The sequence below is a fragment of the Asparagus officinalis genome, chromosome 10 (genome assembly GCF_001876935.1).
Source record: "Asparagus officinalis chromosome 10, Aspof.V1, whole genome shotgun sequence".
Lineage (NCBI taxonomy): Eukaryota > Viridiplantae > Streptophyta > Magnoliopsida > Asparagales > Asparagaceae > Asparagus > Asparagus officinalis.
Window position 1 is genome coordinate 31,967,184 of NC_033803.1, and position 18,033 is coordinate 31,985,216.

At 38.8% G+C, this 18,033-nt stretch overlaps 1 protein-coding gene across 1 annotated transcript in view; it reads left to right on the forward strand.

Annotated features, from left to right (window-relative positions):
• Nucleotides 1-18,033, forward strand: part of LOC109826607 (serine/arginine-rich splicing factor RS41) — a 59,939-nt gene that overhangs the window by 23,350 nt on the left and 18,556 nt on the right. Inside the window, 2 exon segments of the mRNA XM_020393631.1 lie at nucleotides 2,944-3,059; nucleotides 3,134-3,369. Of these exon segments, the coding sequence (XP_020249220.1) occupies nucleotides 2,944-3,059; nucleotides 3,134-3,369 (352 nt within the window).

Genomic DNA, 18,033 nt, shown 5'->3' on the forward strand with positions numbered 1-18,033 from the left:
TATTTGAAGTTCACATCAACGTCAAATATCATTTTATACGCTCGCTAATTGAAGACGGAAAGTTGCATTTGATAAAGATTTTGGGGAGTCAAAATCCGGCGGACATGTTAACGAAGGCAGCCACCATTAAGAAACTGGAGTTGTGCGCAACTTCAGTTGGCATTCACGAGTAGAAGATGAAGGCGGAGCCACACTACGAGGATCGGCACAATCGCCGGGATATTATTGATTGAAGAAAGAATTTTTTCGGGGGAGAAGATACATGCAAAGAAGGGGAGAATTCGGGTGAAATCACTGCAGGTACTTTGGTCTCCAAGTGGGAGATTGTTAGTCTAAGGTGTAGACCCAAAGTCAAGATGAAAGCTGGAATCAAAACGACGAAGAAAACGAGCTGACAGATCCAGGTCGACCGCGAGAATCTGGCGGTCGACCGCGAACATGCACAGGAGCTCTGAAGGAGCTGGATCCGAAGGCGGTCGACCGTGCCAACCTTGTAATCGATTTAAGTCTCTGTCGATTGATACGGTCGACCACGACTGGTGTGCGGTCGACCGCGATACCTGTGCGGTCGACCGCCACGGTCGACCGCGACGCAGTTTGACAGTTTCCTAAACTGTTTTGGATTCTGTTTCTACCGGGACTCTATATATACCTTAAATGTTTTTAGGGTTTGTACAACACAAAAAAAAGAGCTTTTTGACTGCAGAAAGAGAGAGAATCTCAGAGAGATTAAACCCTAGTTTGAGAGCTTGTATTTCTTTTTCAATTAATAAAGAAATTATGTGGTGTGGCTCTCGAGGACGTAGGCACGTTGCCAAACCTCGTTAAATCTGTGTGTTCGTCTCCTTACGAGTAGAAGATGAAGGCGGAGCCACACTACGAGGATCGGCACAATCGCCGGGATATTATTGATTGAAGAAAGAATTTTTTCGGGGGAGAAGATACATGCAAAGAAGGGGAGAATTCGGGTGAAATCACTGCAGGTACTTTGGTCTCCAAGTGGGAGATTGTTAGTCTAAGGTGTAGACCCAAAGTCGAGATGAAAGCTGGAATCAAAACGACAAAGAAAACGAGCTGACAGATCCACGGTCGACCGCAAGAATCTGGCGGTCGACCGCGAACATGCACAGGAGCTCTGAAGGAGCTGGATCCGAAGGCGGTCGACCGTGCCAACCTTGTAATCGATTTAAGTCTCTGTCGATTGATACGGTCGACCACGACTGGTGTGCGGTCGACCGCCACGGTCGACCGCGACGTAGTTTGTCAGTTTCCTAAACTTTTTTGGATTCTCTTTCTACCGGGACTCTATATATACCTTAAATGTTTTTAGGGTTTGAACAACACGAAAAAAGTGAGTTTTTGACTGCAGAAAGAGAGAGTATCTCAGAGAGATTAAACCCTATTTTGAGAGCTTGTATTTCTTCTTCAATTAATAAAGAAATTGTGTGGTGTGGCTCCCGAGGACGTAGGCACGTTGCCGAACCTCGTTAAATCTGTGTGTTCGTCTCCTTTACTTTTTTTGCAATGTTAGATCTTTATTTGTTGTATTATTCCTACTTTCAACACAAGATCCGGAAGGGTAAGGGTTCGATTGATTGTTTCGAACCCCTAACAAGAGACGGTAGCAGAGTTGTTTATATTTGGAGGTTAAAGTACTTTGGAGGACGTAGAGGCCGCAACACAGAAAATCATGATCAAAGCCTAAAGAGTGCAATACAGTTAAGCAGATAATGCTCTCCTAAACATTCTCAAAACCTAGGTAGGCAGCCTAGGTACCATCTAGACGTTAGTTAGGCGGCCTAGGTATACCGCCTAGGCCTAGGCGTACACCTAAGCGGACTAGGCGGAGGCTTTTGTACTCCTAAGCGGATTAGGCGGAGGCTTTTTAAAGCAGTGTTCACAATATTGTCTGATTGTCTCTGAAACAAGCACTGGCCGTGTTACCACATTCTGTATAATTTTGACGTTTTATGCATCTCGTTTACTTTAGGATTAGAATTTATTGCCTTCGTATCAAACCACCCATCGGTGTTTTTTGCTGAAAGGCACCATGCCATTTTATATATTTTTTTTCTTGAAGCATGACCAGTTATTACATATAAATCAGTTTCTAATGATAAACACATTGAGCTAATAATTAGTTCAGAGATATGCGTGTTCGTCCTGCTGTGCAATGGCATTTTCAAGTGGGCGAATGTGTTTCTTTTGTCGAGGTGAAGTGTGTGAACTTCATGAATTTCTTGGCTGCATTATTCTGGCTATTTCCACACAGCATGATGAGATGGATGCCTGTCTCTTGAGTTCTACATTGGAGCTCCACAGAGATTATTAGAATATGGACAAGTTTAAACAAAGTGTAAATATTGAAGGGTAAGACTCGGTACTCAACAATTTTTTTGGCGCAAGGTGATCTTGGAACAAACATGCTCGTCCTAGTTGACGGGGGATATCCGGATATGTATCACCTTCCCAGCCCTTGTCTGAGTTGTATTGTGTTTTGCTAACAGCTGACCCGAACCACTGTTCACAATGGTTCCTGATTCACATGAAAGCACTTTCCAAGCTACCAATGCCTTTCTTTTCTCATGAACTTTTCCCCATTTCCAATCCTTCATATTTTCATGCTGATCTTGTGGATTGGAGATGAGATGGAGAACTCCTTTGGTTCTTTGGCTTAACTCAAGAGACCTAAATTTGGATTAATGTCAGCCTAAATTTGGATTATTGTGTCTGACATCATTAATTAGCTCAAGGCACGAGGTCTGTTTATTTTTTCCGGTTCTTAAATTTAATTTAACAGAATATGACCATATGTCGTTTCAGTTAGTTTGCAGGCTAAGAATTTTGTTGGAGACATCAGCAGCATTAATCTTTAGTTTCTATCTGGTAGGGACCTTTATAACATTGTTTTAACTAATTTGAAATTCCACTCGATTGCTTCTCCAGGATTTGCCTTGATTTACATGGAAGATGAACGCGATGCTGAAGATGCAATTAGGGGGCTTGATAGGATACAATTTGGTAGGCATGGGCGGCGGCTTCGTGTTGAGTGGACAAAGGTAGCTTCCACTCAATTAAATACTGAATTTTTCTTTCTTAAAATGTTACTTGATTTACAGTTATCTCCTTGCAGGAAGAACGTGGTGGTAGAATGTCTGGCGGTGAAAGAAGATCATCAGCTAATTCAAGGCCTTCAAAGACATTATTTGTCATTAATTTTGATCCAGTTAGTACAAGGATAAGGGACTTGGAAAGGCATTTTGAACCTTATGTAAAAGTTCTGAATGTCAGGATCAGAAGGAATTTTGCTTTCATCCAATTTGAATCACAAGATGATGCCACCAAAGCGTTGGAAGCTACTGACGTGAGGTACTTTGGTTTTCCATAATTAACTTATATTGTTTATTTACAGTCACAAATTTTGGTTTCTATTTGATATAATGAGTATTGTGGTGCAAGACAAAGGCTTGCTGCATGTTTTTTGTTTCCACTCTTGAGTACAGTGTTGGTTGCAATGACACTGACAGTGTTCTCTGATATTTTGGTATAAAAATTCTCTACTATTCCACGCATTATACTTCTTCTTAGCATCCATCTTCTCAGGGATCCCTTGAATTTTAGGGACATGGCACAAATAATTGTCCATGTTATACTCCACCCGCATGAGACAAATTCACAATAGAAGTGTCCAAGTTAGGACTTCCATAAGGACAAGAGTCAGCACACTAAATTATGTAGGCTATTTTGATAGGGATAAGTAGTTAGGATACTTCAGTTAGGATTTTATTTTATCCTTTTCCCTTTTTATTTGCAAGTGTGGTGGCTGCAGTAACTTTGTAAATAAGCTTGCAACTTTCTTTTCAAAGACAGATGATGAAAATAATTAGTTATGTTTTGCGGAGAGCTGTCTAGGTGTGAGGTCCAACATTTGTCTCCAATCTGTTCTTCACAAACTCTAGATCCAAGTTCACTCCCTCCACAAATATCAACCCTCCATCTCAGAGGGGGATTTTATTTTTAAAAAACCGTATCCTAAATTTCAGTCGCCACCGTTTTTTGCCGGTTTTCCCTGACATCATCGCTGACTTCAGCCTCCCCCAATTTCACTATCTCCTTCCCCAGTCATTCAAACAGTGCAGCCCCTTAGTCTTCTCCGATCAAGGACTTCATTGTAGTAGCCTAAATAATTAGTGCCTTAAAACTTGATTAATGGAGAATTTTTTTAAACTACAGATTAGGGAACTAATTAAGGGATTTTTGGGATTTCATCTCTAACCCTTGATTTTCTGCCACGTTCGTGTTTAGTGGCTATAATCCATTCGACGAATTGGTCGGCACCTCCTTAACGGAGGATTAAAACAGGGAAATCAAAGAAAACCAACAGAAAAAAAACAACGAAAAAAAATAATAATGAAAAATATCATCTCATCTCCCTCTCAGAACTAGATTAAGATTGTGATAAGAAATAGAAGAAGAGAAGAAGAGGAACGAGACAGTGAAAAGGGAAAGGAAAATAGAGGATTTCACCCAAAATTCAAGTTAACCCAAAGGTATAAACCCATTCCTTTGTTGATTTCTTGATTTCATTTATTGATTTCTAAAAAAAATGAGATAGAACTTACCTGACCACCGACGAGGATAGTCGGCGACTCCACTTGCCGAAGGAGGGGGTTCGCCTCGGGTGGCCGCTCCGGCGGCGGAACTTTGAGGCAGCCGCGCAAGTCACGGGGGAGAGAGAGAGAGAGTTAGAGGAGAGAGAGAGAGAGAGAGAGAGAGAGAGAGAGAGAGAGAGAGAGAAGGAAACCGAAGGAAAAAAACCGAAAAAGAAAAAGAGAGTAAAATGAAGAATCGGAAATCTGGAAGATTTGATAAGGGGAGAGGGATAATTTTTAGGGAAAATCTTCTTTTAACCCAAAGTTTTACTCCAACTTATTTTTAAACCCACCTTCTTTCATTATGATCCATACACCCAAAATACAACACCCACTTATTTATAAACCCAAAGTATCACTTATTTATAAACCCAAAGTATCAAATACACCATATTTCTAGTGCTCCTCCCACTCAAAAAAACCCTAAAACACTCAAAAACACTCGACTACTGACGCATCGTGTTTATTGGCCGATTATCCACCGCGTCGGGCCGTCCTCGTTGAATTTCGAAGCTTCAGGCAAAGTATAGCACTTTACGGGAAAGTATAACACCTTATGGGCAAAGTATAGCACCTTATGATAAAGTATAGCACCTTATGGGCAAAGTATAGCACCTTAAGGTCAAAGTATAGCACCTTATGCTCTCTAAAAATTCTGCACATCAAGTTGTCGAGAACCATTTTAGTTTTTTTCCCCGCAACGAAAACATTCGACGATCGACGCATCGTATTTATTGGCCAATCATCTACCGCGTCGGGCGGGCCTCGCTGAATTTCGAAGCTTCAGGCAAAGTATAGCACTTTACGGGAAAGTATAGCACTTTATGACCAAAGTATAGCACCTTATGACAAAGTATAGCACCTTATGGGTAAAGTATAACACCTTATGCACAAAGTATAGCACCTTATGCTCTCTGGAAATTCTGCAGCTTTGAAATTTAGCGAGGACCGCCTGAGAGATAAGGTGCTATACTTTGGGTATAAGGTGCTATACTTTGCCTATAAGGTGCTATATTTTGCCATAAGTTTGGCCGTAAGGTGCTATACTTTCCCGTAAAGTGCTATACTTTGCCTGAAGCTTCGAAATTCAGCGAGGACCGCCCGACGCGGTAGATGATTGGCCAATAAATACGATGCGTCGATCGTCGAATGTTTTCGTTGCGGGGAAAAAAACTAAAATGGTTCTCGACAACTTGATGTGCAAAATTTTTAGAGAGCATAAGGTGCTATACTTTGACCTTAAGGTGCTATATTTTGCCCATAAGGTACTATACTTTGCCATAAGGTGCTATACTTTGGGCATAAGGTGCTATACTTTCCCGTAAAGTGCTATACTTTGCCTGAAGCTTCGAAATTCAACGAGGACAGCCCGACACGATGGATAATCCGCCAATAAACACGATGCGTCAGTAGTCGAGTGTTTTTGAGTGTTTTAGGGTTTTTTTGAGTGGGAGGAGCACCAGAAATATGGTGTATTTGATACTTTGGGTTTATAAATAAGTGATACTTTGGGTTTATAAATAAGTGGGTATTGTATTTTGGGTGTATGGATCATAATGAAAGAAGATGGGTTTAAAAATAAGTTGAAGTAAAACTTTGGGTTAAAAAGAGATTTTCCCTAATTTTTAAGTCACCCTTGCATTTCAAAATAATTTCATATAAGCCCATCTAGCTCATTTAATACAAGTCAAGGCTAGGAAAAATTTCCTTAAGCCCCTGAACCATGTTTAAATTTAAAAACAGACCTTAGTAATATAAGTTATGGTTGAAAGAGGCTTGGAAAATATATGTTAGGCCCCTGTCATTTACTCAATTTGCAAATAAGTCCAATCTGAGGAATAAACAATAACTTTTAGACTTGATAAAATTTCTATAACCTCATGTATTATCATAAATTACAAAAAAAAAAATCCAAATGCTAGTATATGAGAGTTATAAAATTTTGATAAATTGCTAAGGTTAGCAATAAGCTCTTATGTACTATAGAATTTAATTATTATTGATTATGCTTGAATTTATTAGACTCTAGATTATGAATTGATTTACCTTATAATATATGTTTGTCCTGAAGCAATAATTAGCCATATATCTTATAATATAGGATCTGGTTGATATTCATGAAGATAATATTTTGGGGAAGTCGTGTTCGCTTAAGGTGAGTTCATTTCTCACTAGTATTTTATAATATGAAATTGCATGAATATTATATTTGATTTATCTTGTAATCGAAAAATAATATATCATTTTTATGTATATAAAGATTTGATCTACCTTTGTTGTGGCATAAACCATAAATATGATATCGTTTTGTACAAGATATGAAAAAAAAATCAATCTGATTTTATATGAACTATGAAGAGCGAATTTGGCTCTCATGCAATTTTAACTAATTGTAGACATTGTTTTATCTGAATTTTTTTTTTGATGAAGTAATTGGAATGTATTTTCAACAGCTCAACGGATTCAAAGATTTTCCGTGACTTAGTATCTAATAAAAGAAAAAAATAAATATCCGTAAACTATTTAACTGATATACGGAGCTTTACCTGGTCCACTTCATTTGAAAATATCTATAAATTCTGATATGCAAAGTATTACTCATTTGACATGTGATTTCGATGTTTTCAAACCCTCAAATAGTCCACTATGGATTGTTTCTGCCTGCCATATGGTGAATACACCTTTATTTGGCCCCTCTGTATTGGCCCTTCTGTATTGACAAAATTTGTTCTGGCCCCTTTGTATTTGGCCAGTAACCCATGGCAGTATTAGGTACATTCGATACTCAGGAATTATCAGTCATGTAATACGTTTTATGCATTCCCTTCCTACTGGGCTATAATTCGTAGCCTTAGTGTGACCTATGGGGTGATTTTTACATTCATGAATAACTCATCGAGTATTATGATTCTGATAATTGACTGTGAAATTGAGAAAATAATAATTCTCTGGTTTTGTATAAATTAGTAGTTCTTTTTCGTCTTAATGTTTACCTTGATTCAAAAAGGGTTTGATTTCAAGAAACTTCAAAGTATATTCAGTTGCACATAAGAAAGAAAATATAATTGTTGTATTCTTTCTTAAAGATGACAATATTATGATATTTGGATCGTATTTTTGCTCTCTTTGAATTTCTCATGCAAAACTTGTAATTCGTTATTTCTGAGAATTATTCTTATTACTATTTTGTTAGTTATGTAGGAACTCTAGTGGAAAATGTTCTCACTAAGCGCTAGCTCACCCTGTTGTTTTTATTTTTTTCAGATCTAGCATAGCTTCATACTAGCCAAACTTTTGATTTGGGTTTTTGGCTGAGAGACGTTATATGGAGAGCCTCTTCTTTTTGATGTTATCTTCAGTACCATTTGTTTTGTTTTGTAAAAATGTTTATAACGGTGAGTTTGTGGGCTGTAAGTACTGATTATATACATATATAGTTTCTCTGACTTCTATCATCAGCAGCTTTATGAATATTTTATGATAAACTATATGATATGAAGTGTCAGGCTTGATCGTGCATAAGAATTGTCTAGTGCACGGATCGTTGCTGTCGTGCACCCCGCATTTTAGAATTTCCGCTACAATTTCAGGGCGTGATAGTAAGATGGTATCAGAGCTTAAGTTTCAACGTTAGAAACCTTGTACGGCACGTTATCATAGTGTATATGCGCTAGATGAGTGTTAGCGTATGGATCAACTATGTGATATATATGCATGTATACATATGCATATACATGTATGCATATAAATATTTTATAGTAAAGCCTTTTAGGTTCATTAAGGAGTGTTTAGATGTTTTTTATAGTAAAGCCTTTTAGGTTCATTAAGGAGTGTTTAGATGTTTATTTTGTTTTACTTTGTCCTTTTACTTCAGTGAGCTGATGGATGGTTTAGATGTTTATTTTGTTTTACTTTGTCCTTTTACTTCAGTGAGCTGATGGATGGTTCCCCTTTTTGTAGGATGGCGGGAACCAATTCATCTTCCAGTTCATCATCTACCTCGTCCAGCTCTATGATTTCTGTAGATAGCTCCTGGGAACCCAGCTTAAGAGATTGGGGATATACTTCTAATAAAACTGACCCAAGCTTGATAGTAGCTAACCATATGACCCCAGACTCATCGTAGGTCGAGCCCGTAGAAGTTATTATGATAGATTCATCAGAATTTATAGTTGATCATGCTGAGGACGAGGATATAACAGTAGGAGTTATTCCAGTTGATTCATCACCTTCAGAAATCATTATAATTTTATCCGACCCCTCTAATATGGAGTCCCTTGTAGCCCAGATTCCTAGTGATGACCAAGGACTTGCCCCCTCAGAGGTTGAATCGAGTACCCTGAGAATTGGTCTAGACCTCGATCTGGAAGGATGGGGGACTTCTGGCATTGATCTTGACCCCACGTCAGACTCCGACCATAGCCAGGACACAGAAGAGACTGAGCTGACCGAGGAGTCTAGCTCCAGCAGCTCATCTTCTTCGAGGAAATACAGTATAACTGTTAGGACAATTTTGTAATATCAGTATATGGGTTTTAGTAGTCACTCTTTTGGTATATGTAGAACATTTTGGTAGAAAATATGTATATATGTAAACCCATATACTCAGATATATGTATGGACTAAAAAGTTAAATATTAATAATATACTTTTGGTTTGTAAATACTAATTTGTGTTAAAATATTGAGTAATGATTGAATTCATAATTGCTTAAATTGCATATATGTGGCTGACTTAGAAATTATTTCTTATATAATGATTGGCCCAAACATTTTATTATTTATAGGAAGATATGCTTTAGGTAATGAGCAAACCCCTCCTAACGGAGATAAGGATCTAAATCAGACAATAGGTGAAATGATGAGATCTAGAATTGCTCGTGCATCCACCTCCGGGAACTCAATAGACAATAATGCCTTGATGGATCTGCTGCAAGCGGTGACATCTGTAGTCACCAGACAACAAGATCAAATCAATCGTAATCGGACGAATGGTCAAAACGAGGAGCATTCAAAATTAAGAAGTGGCATGGGAGAATTCAAAAAACTATCTCCACCCAGTTTTGAGGGAACAACTGATCCTATGATTACGGAGCATTGGATCACAGAAATGGAAAAGGTCTTCACATACATGAGATGCCCTAAAGAGGAAAAGGTTGATTATGTGGTGTACATGTTAAAAGACCGTGCTTACGGGTGGTGGCAAATGTAGGTCAGGACATTGAGTGAGAAAGCATACAAGATATCATGGGAGGAGTATAAAAAGATTTTTTTATGAAAAGTTTTTTCCTTCAACTGTTCGCAAGCAAAAAGAACAAGAGTTTCGAAAATTGGAGCAAGGTGACAAGACAGTAGCTGAATATGAAGAGGAGTTCACTTATTTATCAAAATTTGCCACTCACTTGTTGGGTAAGGAGGAGGATAGAGCACATCGCTTTGAAGAAGGGTTTCGACCGGATATTCAGAAGGCTGTCAGTGCATTTGAACTTCCTACATATGGAGAAGTATTAAAAAATGCCTTGTTAATTGAGAAAAATGAAATTGATACAAAACCAAAGAATGAGGCGAGCAGCTCCTACCCAAAGAAGCGGTTCTAGCAAGATAATCATGGTGGAAGAAATAAAAATTGGAGAAACAAAAAGCAAAATTTTGAACGTAGAGAGGAGCAAATTCCTAACCAGAAAACTTTGAGATGTGATGTTTATCATAAACTGGGGCATGAAGCGAAAAACAATTAGAGAAATACTGGAGCTTGTTCGAGATGTGGTCAAAAAGATCACAAAATAGCAAATTGTCCCCTACAGCAATCATCTCGGAATACCTTCCAGCCTGACCAGTCTAGTGGTGGGAATAATCATCCTCAAGACAAGGCTCGAGTTTATTCTCTGACTAAGAAGGAAGCCGAAGCAAACAAAGATGTGGTGACAGGTACGCTAACTTTTGCGTCGGTTCATGTTCGAGTACTATTTGATTCTGGTGCATCGCATTCCTTTATTGCTACACAGTTTGTTAAGAGAAACAAATTACCATGTGATACCCTACAACAATAATTGCTTGTTAGTACACCTGGGGGTAGCATATTAGTATCAAATCAATGTTGTAGGGGTAAAATTTATATTCTCGACAACGAACTCCCCGTAGAATTAATGATGCTAGAAATGCATGATTTCGATATCATAAATTAGGGATGAATTGGTTATCCTTAAATCATGCTTCTATTTTATGTCGAGAAAAGAAAGTAGTATTCAAATTTCCTGGCCAACCCAAATTTTGTTTTGAGGGTGGTAAGTGTCAAGAACCCTTAAAAATCATCTCAGCCCTTAAAGCATATCGAGCGCTAAGGAGTGGATGTATAGGTTATTTGGCTTCAGTTGAGATGGTTGAATATGGAAAACTAAGCTTGGAAGAGATACCAATTGTCCGAGAATTTCCAGAAGTATTTCCAGAAGAACTTCCAGGGATAGAGAAATTGAATTTTCAATTGACCTAGTACCTGGTACGAGTCCCATTTCTAAGGCTCCTTATCGAATAGCACCTGCTGAATTGAGAGAACTCAAGGTACAACTGCAAGAACTTTTAGATAAAGGATTTATTCGACCTAGTGTGTCACCCTGGGGTGCACCAGTGTTATTTTTGAAGAAGAAAGATGGAAGTATGAGATTGTGTATTGATTTTCGTGAATTGAATAAGGTAACCATTCGGAACAAGTATCAATTACCAAGAATTGATGATCTATTTGATCAACTACAAGGAGCTCAAGTATTTTCCAAAATTGATCTCTGTTCTGGTTACTATCAATTAAAAATCAAGCCAGAAGATGTGCCAAAAACTACATTTCGATCCCGCTATGGTCATTATGAATTTTTAGTTTTACCATTTGGGCTCACAAATGTACCTGCAACATTTATGGATCTTATGAACAGGGTATTTCAACCTTTCTTGGATAGGTTTGTTGTGGTATTTATTGATGATATTCTGATATACTCAAGAAGCAAGAAAGAGCATGAAGAACACTTGAGATAGGTGTTGCACACATTAAAGAGAGAACAACTATATGCGAAACTTAAGAAATGTGAATTTTGGTTGGAGGAGGTAGCATTTCTTGGGCATGTCATCTCTAAGGAAGGGATTTCTGTGGACCCGGAAAAAGTAAAAGCTATTGTTAAATGAGACAGACCGACTACTGTGACGGAGATCCATAGCTTTCTTGGTATGGATGACTACTATAGAAAGTTTGTGGAAGGATTCTCCCGTATTGCTTCACCTCTAACTCGTCTTACTCAGAAAGGAGTTAAATTTATTTGGTCAGAAGAATGTGAGAAAAGCTTTCAAGAGTTAAAAAGTCTTACTCAGAAAGGAGTTAAATTTATTTGGTCAGAAGAATGTGAGAAAAGCTTTCAAGAGTTAAAAAATCGATTAATATCTGCTTCAATACTTGCATTACCCAATGGAGATACAGGCTTTGCCATCTATAGTGATGCCTCTAGAAGAGGATTGGGATGTGTACTTACGCAAAATGGAAAAGTCATAGCATATGCTTTAAGGCAGTTAAAGCCTTATGAAGAAAACTACCCCACTCATGATCTTGAGTTAGCGGTAGTAGTATTTGCTCTCAAAATTTGGAGATATTATTTATATAGAGTACATTGTAAAAAATATACTGACCATGAGAGTTTGAAATATATATTTACCCAGAAGGAGTTGAATTTACGGTAAAGAATATGGTTGGAGCTTCTGAAAGATTATGATATGACCATCAATTATCACCCTTACAAGGCAAATGTTGTTGCTGATGCCTTGAGCCGCAAGAATTCATGCAATTTAGCTTATCTAATTACTTCTCAAAGAAAAATATTGGAGGACTTGGATCGTACTGAAATTGAAATTAGAATCCACCAAATTGGAGTCAAATTAGCAAATATGATAATACAACCTTCTTTGCTAGATAATTGAAATTAGAATCCACCAAATTGGAGTCAAATTAGCAAATATGATAATACAACCTTCTTTGCTAGATGAAATTAAAGCAAACCAGCAGAATGATGGTCAAATTAGCAAATATGATAATACAACCTTCTTTGCTAGATGAAATTAAAGCAAACCAGCAGAATGATGCACAACAGTTGAAGATAAAGAAAGATATGGAAGAAGGCACTCGAAGAGAATTTAAGATACATAAAGATGGATCATTAAGATTTGGAACTAGAGTTTGTATGCCTAACATACCAGAGATAAAGAAAAAGATTCTAAAGGAAGCACACCATTCTTTATATACTATGCATTCTGGATCAACAAAAATGAATAAAGACCTGAAATAAATATATTGGTAGAATAATATGCAGAAGGAAATTACCACCTATGTTGCAGAATGTTTCACTTGCCAACAAGTAAAGGCTGAACACCAAAGACCAGCTGGATTAATCCATAACTTGGACATACCAATGTAGAAATGGGAAAAGATCATCATGGATTTTGTCACTGGTTTTCCGAAATCTTTGAGAAAGAATGATGCAATATGGGTGATTGTTGACCGATTGACAAAATTAGCACACTTTTTACCTATCAATATAAAATTTTCATTAGAAAAGCTGACTAAAATATACATTAATGAGATATTGAGATTGCATTGTGTACCAATATCAATAGTTTTTGACTGAGATCCTCGTTTCACATCAGAATACTAGAAAAGTATGCATAGAGCTCTGCAGACTAAACTAAATTTTAGCTCAGCTTACAATTCACAGACAGATGGCCAATCAGAACGGATAATTCAAACACTAGAAGATATGTTAAGATGTTGTGTCCTAGAAATGAAAGGGTCGTGGGAAGATTATCTGCCTTTGGCCGAGTTTGCATATAATAATAGCTACCAAGCCAGCATTCAGATGGTACCATATGAACTTCTTTATGGAAGAAAGTGCAGGTCTCCTATTCATTGAGATGATGTTGGAGAAAGGAAATTTCTTAGACCAGAATTGGTACAACAAACAATTGATAAAATTCAATTAGTTCGAGAATATCTTCGCACAGCACAAAGTCATTAGAAGAGTTATGCTGACCAAAGAAGAAGAGAATTGGAATTCCATGTGGGCGATCATGTTTTCTTGAAGGTTTCGCCTACCCGAGGAGTGAAAAGATTCGGAATTCAAGGGAAGTTAAGCCCGAGATTTATCGGTCCTTTTAAAATTCTGGAATGCATTGGTCCAGTGGCGTACAGATTAGCATTACCACCATCCCTATCTGGAGTTCATGATGTATTTTATATATCGATGCTTCAGAAGTTCATCCGAGATCCAAATAAGATCGTTGAGATGTCTCCAGTGGAGCTCAAGCCAGACTTGACCTATGAGGAAAGACCAGAATGTATTATGGATTATAAGGAACAGGTTCTTAGGCACCGAATAATTAAATATGTAAAAGTTTAGTGGAAGAATCACTCTGAAAGAGAAACTACTTGGGAGACGGAAGATTCTATGCAAAAGAAATATCCAGAGCTCTTTCAAGATATAGGTATGTAAAGTTTCGAGGATGAAACTTTTTATTAGGAGGGAAGAGTGTAGTAGCCTAAATATAAAACTTGATTAATGGAGAAATTTTTTTTATTACAGATTATGGAACTAATTAAGGGTGTTTTTGAGATTTTATCTCTAACTCTTGATTTTCTGCTACGTTCGTGTTTAGTGGCTAAAATCCATTCGACGAATTGGTCGGCACCTCCTTAACGGAGATTAAAACAGAGAAATCAAAGAAAACCCATAGAAAAAAACAAGGAAACAAATAATAATAATGGAAAATATCCTCTCATCTTCAACCAAATCCTCTGAGAACTAGATTAAGATTGTGAAAAGAAATAAAAGAAGAAGAAGAAGAGGAAGGAGACGGTAAAAAGGGAAAGGAAAAGAGAGGATTTCACCCAAAATTCAAGTTAACCCAAATGTATAAACCCTTTCCTTTGTTGATTTCTTGATTTCATTTATTGATTTCTAAAAAAATGAGATAGAACTTACCTGACCACCGACGGGGATCGTTAGCAACCCCACTTGCCGGAGGAGGGAGTTCGCCTCGGGTGGCCGCTCCGACGGCGGAACTTGAGCAGCAGAGAGAGAGAGAGAGAGAGAGAGAGAGAGAGAGAGAGAAGGAAACTGAAGGAAAAAAACCAAAAAAGAAAAAGTGAGGAAGATGAAGAATCGGAAATCTAGAAGATTTGATAAGGGGAGAGGGATAATTTTTAAGTCACCCTTGCATTTAAAAATAATTTCATATAAGCTCACCTAGCTCATTTAATACAAGTCAAGGCTAGGAAAATTTCCCTTAAGCCCCTGAACCATGTGAAAATTTAGAAACAGACCTTAGTAATATAAGACTCTTACACAATGAAAGCAAAAAATTACAACTCTCGTCAAAACAAACACAACGGACGTTTATCACCCGCTGTTTGCGTGGGATCTTTGCCTGTGCCGGGATGTTGATATCCATGGACCGCCTATGGATCGGATCCGGTTGACAGAAGTATTTGATTAGAGCTCCTACTTCACAAAGGAAGTATTCGCTGAAGTACTGATATCGACCAAGCGAAATCAGTACTCTTCTCGAGATTAAGACCAAGCCTAATCTCAAGGAATAGGGGACGAGATTCAGATCTCTTGAAATCCACTCTTTATGTATAGGAAATCACTAAGATCTGCTATCCTTCACTAAAATTCATGGCTCTTGGCTTTGAAGTTCGACAGCACCTCTTCATCTTGATAATAATTTCCCCCTCAGAATGGAGGCCTTGGGCCTGTATTTATAGGCTTCGGTTGGGTTGTTTCAAATAAGAACGATGGATTTGGCCTTATCCTCAGTTGACAACCATGTAACAACGTTTGGAGATGATATCTAAGCAGTTGGGAACCTCTAAAACAGAAGAAATCCCATGAAAACAACAAAAAACACATTTTAGACGTTCTGAAAAACTTTGGGTGCGTGACAGACCACGGTGATCCGCGCGTGCGTGGGTCACCATGAGGTGACCCGCGCGGCCGCGGGTCACCAAGTGGTGACCCGCGCGACCGAGAGTCACCAAGAGGTGACCCGCGCGTCACGCAAGTTCTGAGCCTTGTTTAAGTTCTTTCGGTGTTTCCCGACTTTCCCGGACTTATACTTTCTGCTGATTTGTGTATTTGGTTGTCTTATTGACTTGTACGCTTTGTTGATTGATGAGCACGAGCTGATTGACGAGCGCGTTCGGTCACTTGGAGCTGACCGATGCGCGCGAGCTGACTGATGAGCGTGTTCGGTCACTTGGAACTGACCGACGCGTGCGAGCTGACTGATGATCCCGTTCGGTCACTTGGAGCTGACTGACGTGCGCAAGCTGCCAGATGAGCGCATTCGGTTATTTGGAGCTGACTGACACGCGCGAGCTGACTGACGTACGTGTTCGATCACTTGGAGCTGACCGACAAGCGCGGGCCACTCGGATAATCCTTCTTGACTCAGATAATGATGTTCATCATCTTCTCTTCGTCTCGATCTACGTTCAGACACCTATAGGGTTTTTTAGGTGCCTACTGATACCCCCTCCAAAGTATTTTAGACTCATTCTTTTATAGAAGAGTCTATAATACTTTAGATATGATAGGCCCAACCTTCAGTCGGTGTGAATGGACCTGTAATTGGCTTCAGCTCTTGACTTCTTCAGTCTTCAATCTACTGAATCTTTTGTTGAATAGATAAAGTTCTTCCGGCGCTACGTTTATCATCTGACCGTTGTTGAAATCTTGAACTGAAGTTGGTATGTAAGTTTCTGAACTTAGCTTGTGTCGTTGAGTTGACGTTGAGCTGATCGTCTTTGTCGGGAATTCATATCTGGATCACAATTGAACTCCCTGGAATCATCCTTTAATCTGGAATTTTTCCTTAGGTTTACTTTGGAAAAATTGTCGATACGTTGACCGACGTTAACATAGTTTATACTCATACGTTTGCTGGAGTCTACACAGTTTAACCTCTTAAGGCATTGAAACATGACGGTCCCAAATGTTGGGGCTATAGGACCAACTATTAAAGTTGATTCATCTGCATGTATGGATCTTATCCTGAAGTTGTCGGATGCACAAGTCACGAGACCAACTAATGAAGCTGGTGCGTCAATGACTCTCACATGTATAGGATTTTTGGCAAACCCTCAGCCATCAACGGGTTTGATGAGCCTTTACCGACTACCGTTTGCATCAACGGGTTTGATGAGCCTTTACCGACTACCGTTTGAGTCGGGCTAGCATGAGGATTGTTTAAGTCTGTTCCGCATGTAACGTTGTGCTAAGAGAGTTAACTCCATTAGTGCTACGATATTGAATACGTAGACTTCGTCTTTCTCATGGGAATAGACTACCCGACGACGTTTGTTAGACATAAACTTAGGATTTTTGGCAAACCCTCAGCCTTCAATGGATTTTACGTGCCTTTAGCGACCATCGTTCTAGTCAGGCTAGCATACAGATTGTTTAAGTCCGTTCTGCATGTAACGTTGTTCTAAGAGAGTTAACTCTCTTAGTGCTATGATATTAAATACGTAGAGTTCGTCTTTCTTACGGGAATAGACTACCCGGCAATGCGTATTAGGTGCTGACTCATCCTTACGTAGGATTCAGGATAAAAGTCCACATACTCGGATTCTGGTGTCTTCTTCAATTAGTTAAAGACTAAATCGGTAACGTGTGTTAGGCGTAGGTTTATCTTTATTTAGGAGTCAAGATAAAGTTCCCCGTGCGTGTAAGGCGTGGATTTTGGCGTTATGAATAACAACTTGCCACAATGTTTAATATGTGGGCTTTTATCCTTTTTACGACAAAAGAATAACCAGTAATGCGTGTTAGGTGCTGACTTATCCCTACTTAGGCTTTAGGATAAAATTCCCCAGATTTGGATTCTGGTATCTTTTTCAATCGGTGAAAGACTAAACCGACAACGCGTGTTAGGCGTAGGCTTATCTCTATTTAGGAGTCGAGATAAAGTTTCCCGCGCGTGTAAGACGCGGATTTTGGCGTTATGAATAATAACCTGCCACAATGTTGAATATGTGGGCTTTTGTCCTTTTTACGGCAAAAGACTAACCGGCAACACGTGTTAGGCGCTGACTTATCCCTACTTAGGCTTCGGGATAAAAGTCCTCAGACTCAGATTTTGGTGTCTTTTTTAATCGGTGAAAGACTAAACCGGTAACGCGTGTTAGGCATTGACTTATCCCTACTTAGACTTTGGAACAAAATTCCCCAGATTTGGATTCTGGTGTCTTCTTCACTCGGTGAAAGACTAAACCGGTAACGCGTATTAGGCGTTGAATTATCCCTACTTAGGCTTCGGGATAAAGTTCCCCGTGTGTGTAAGGTACGGATTAT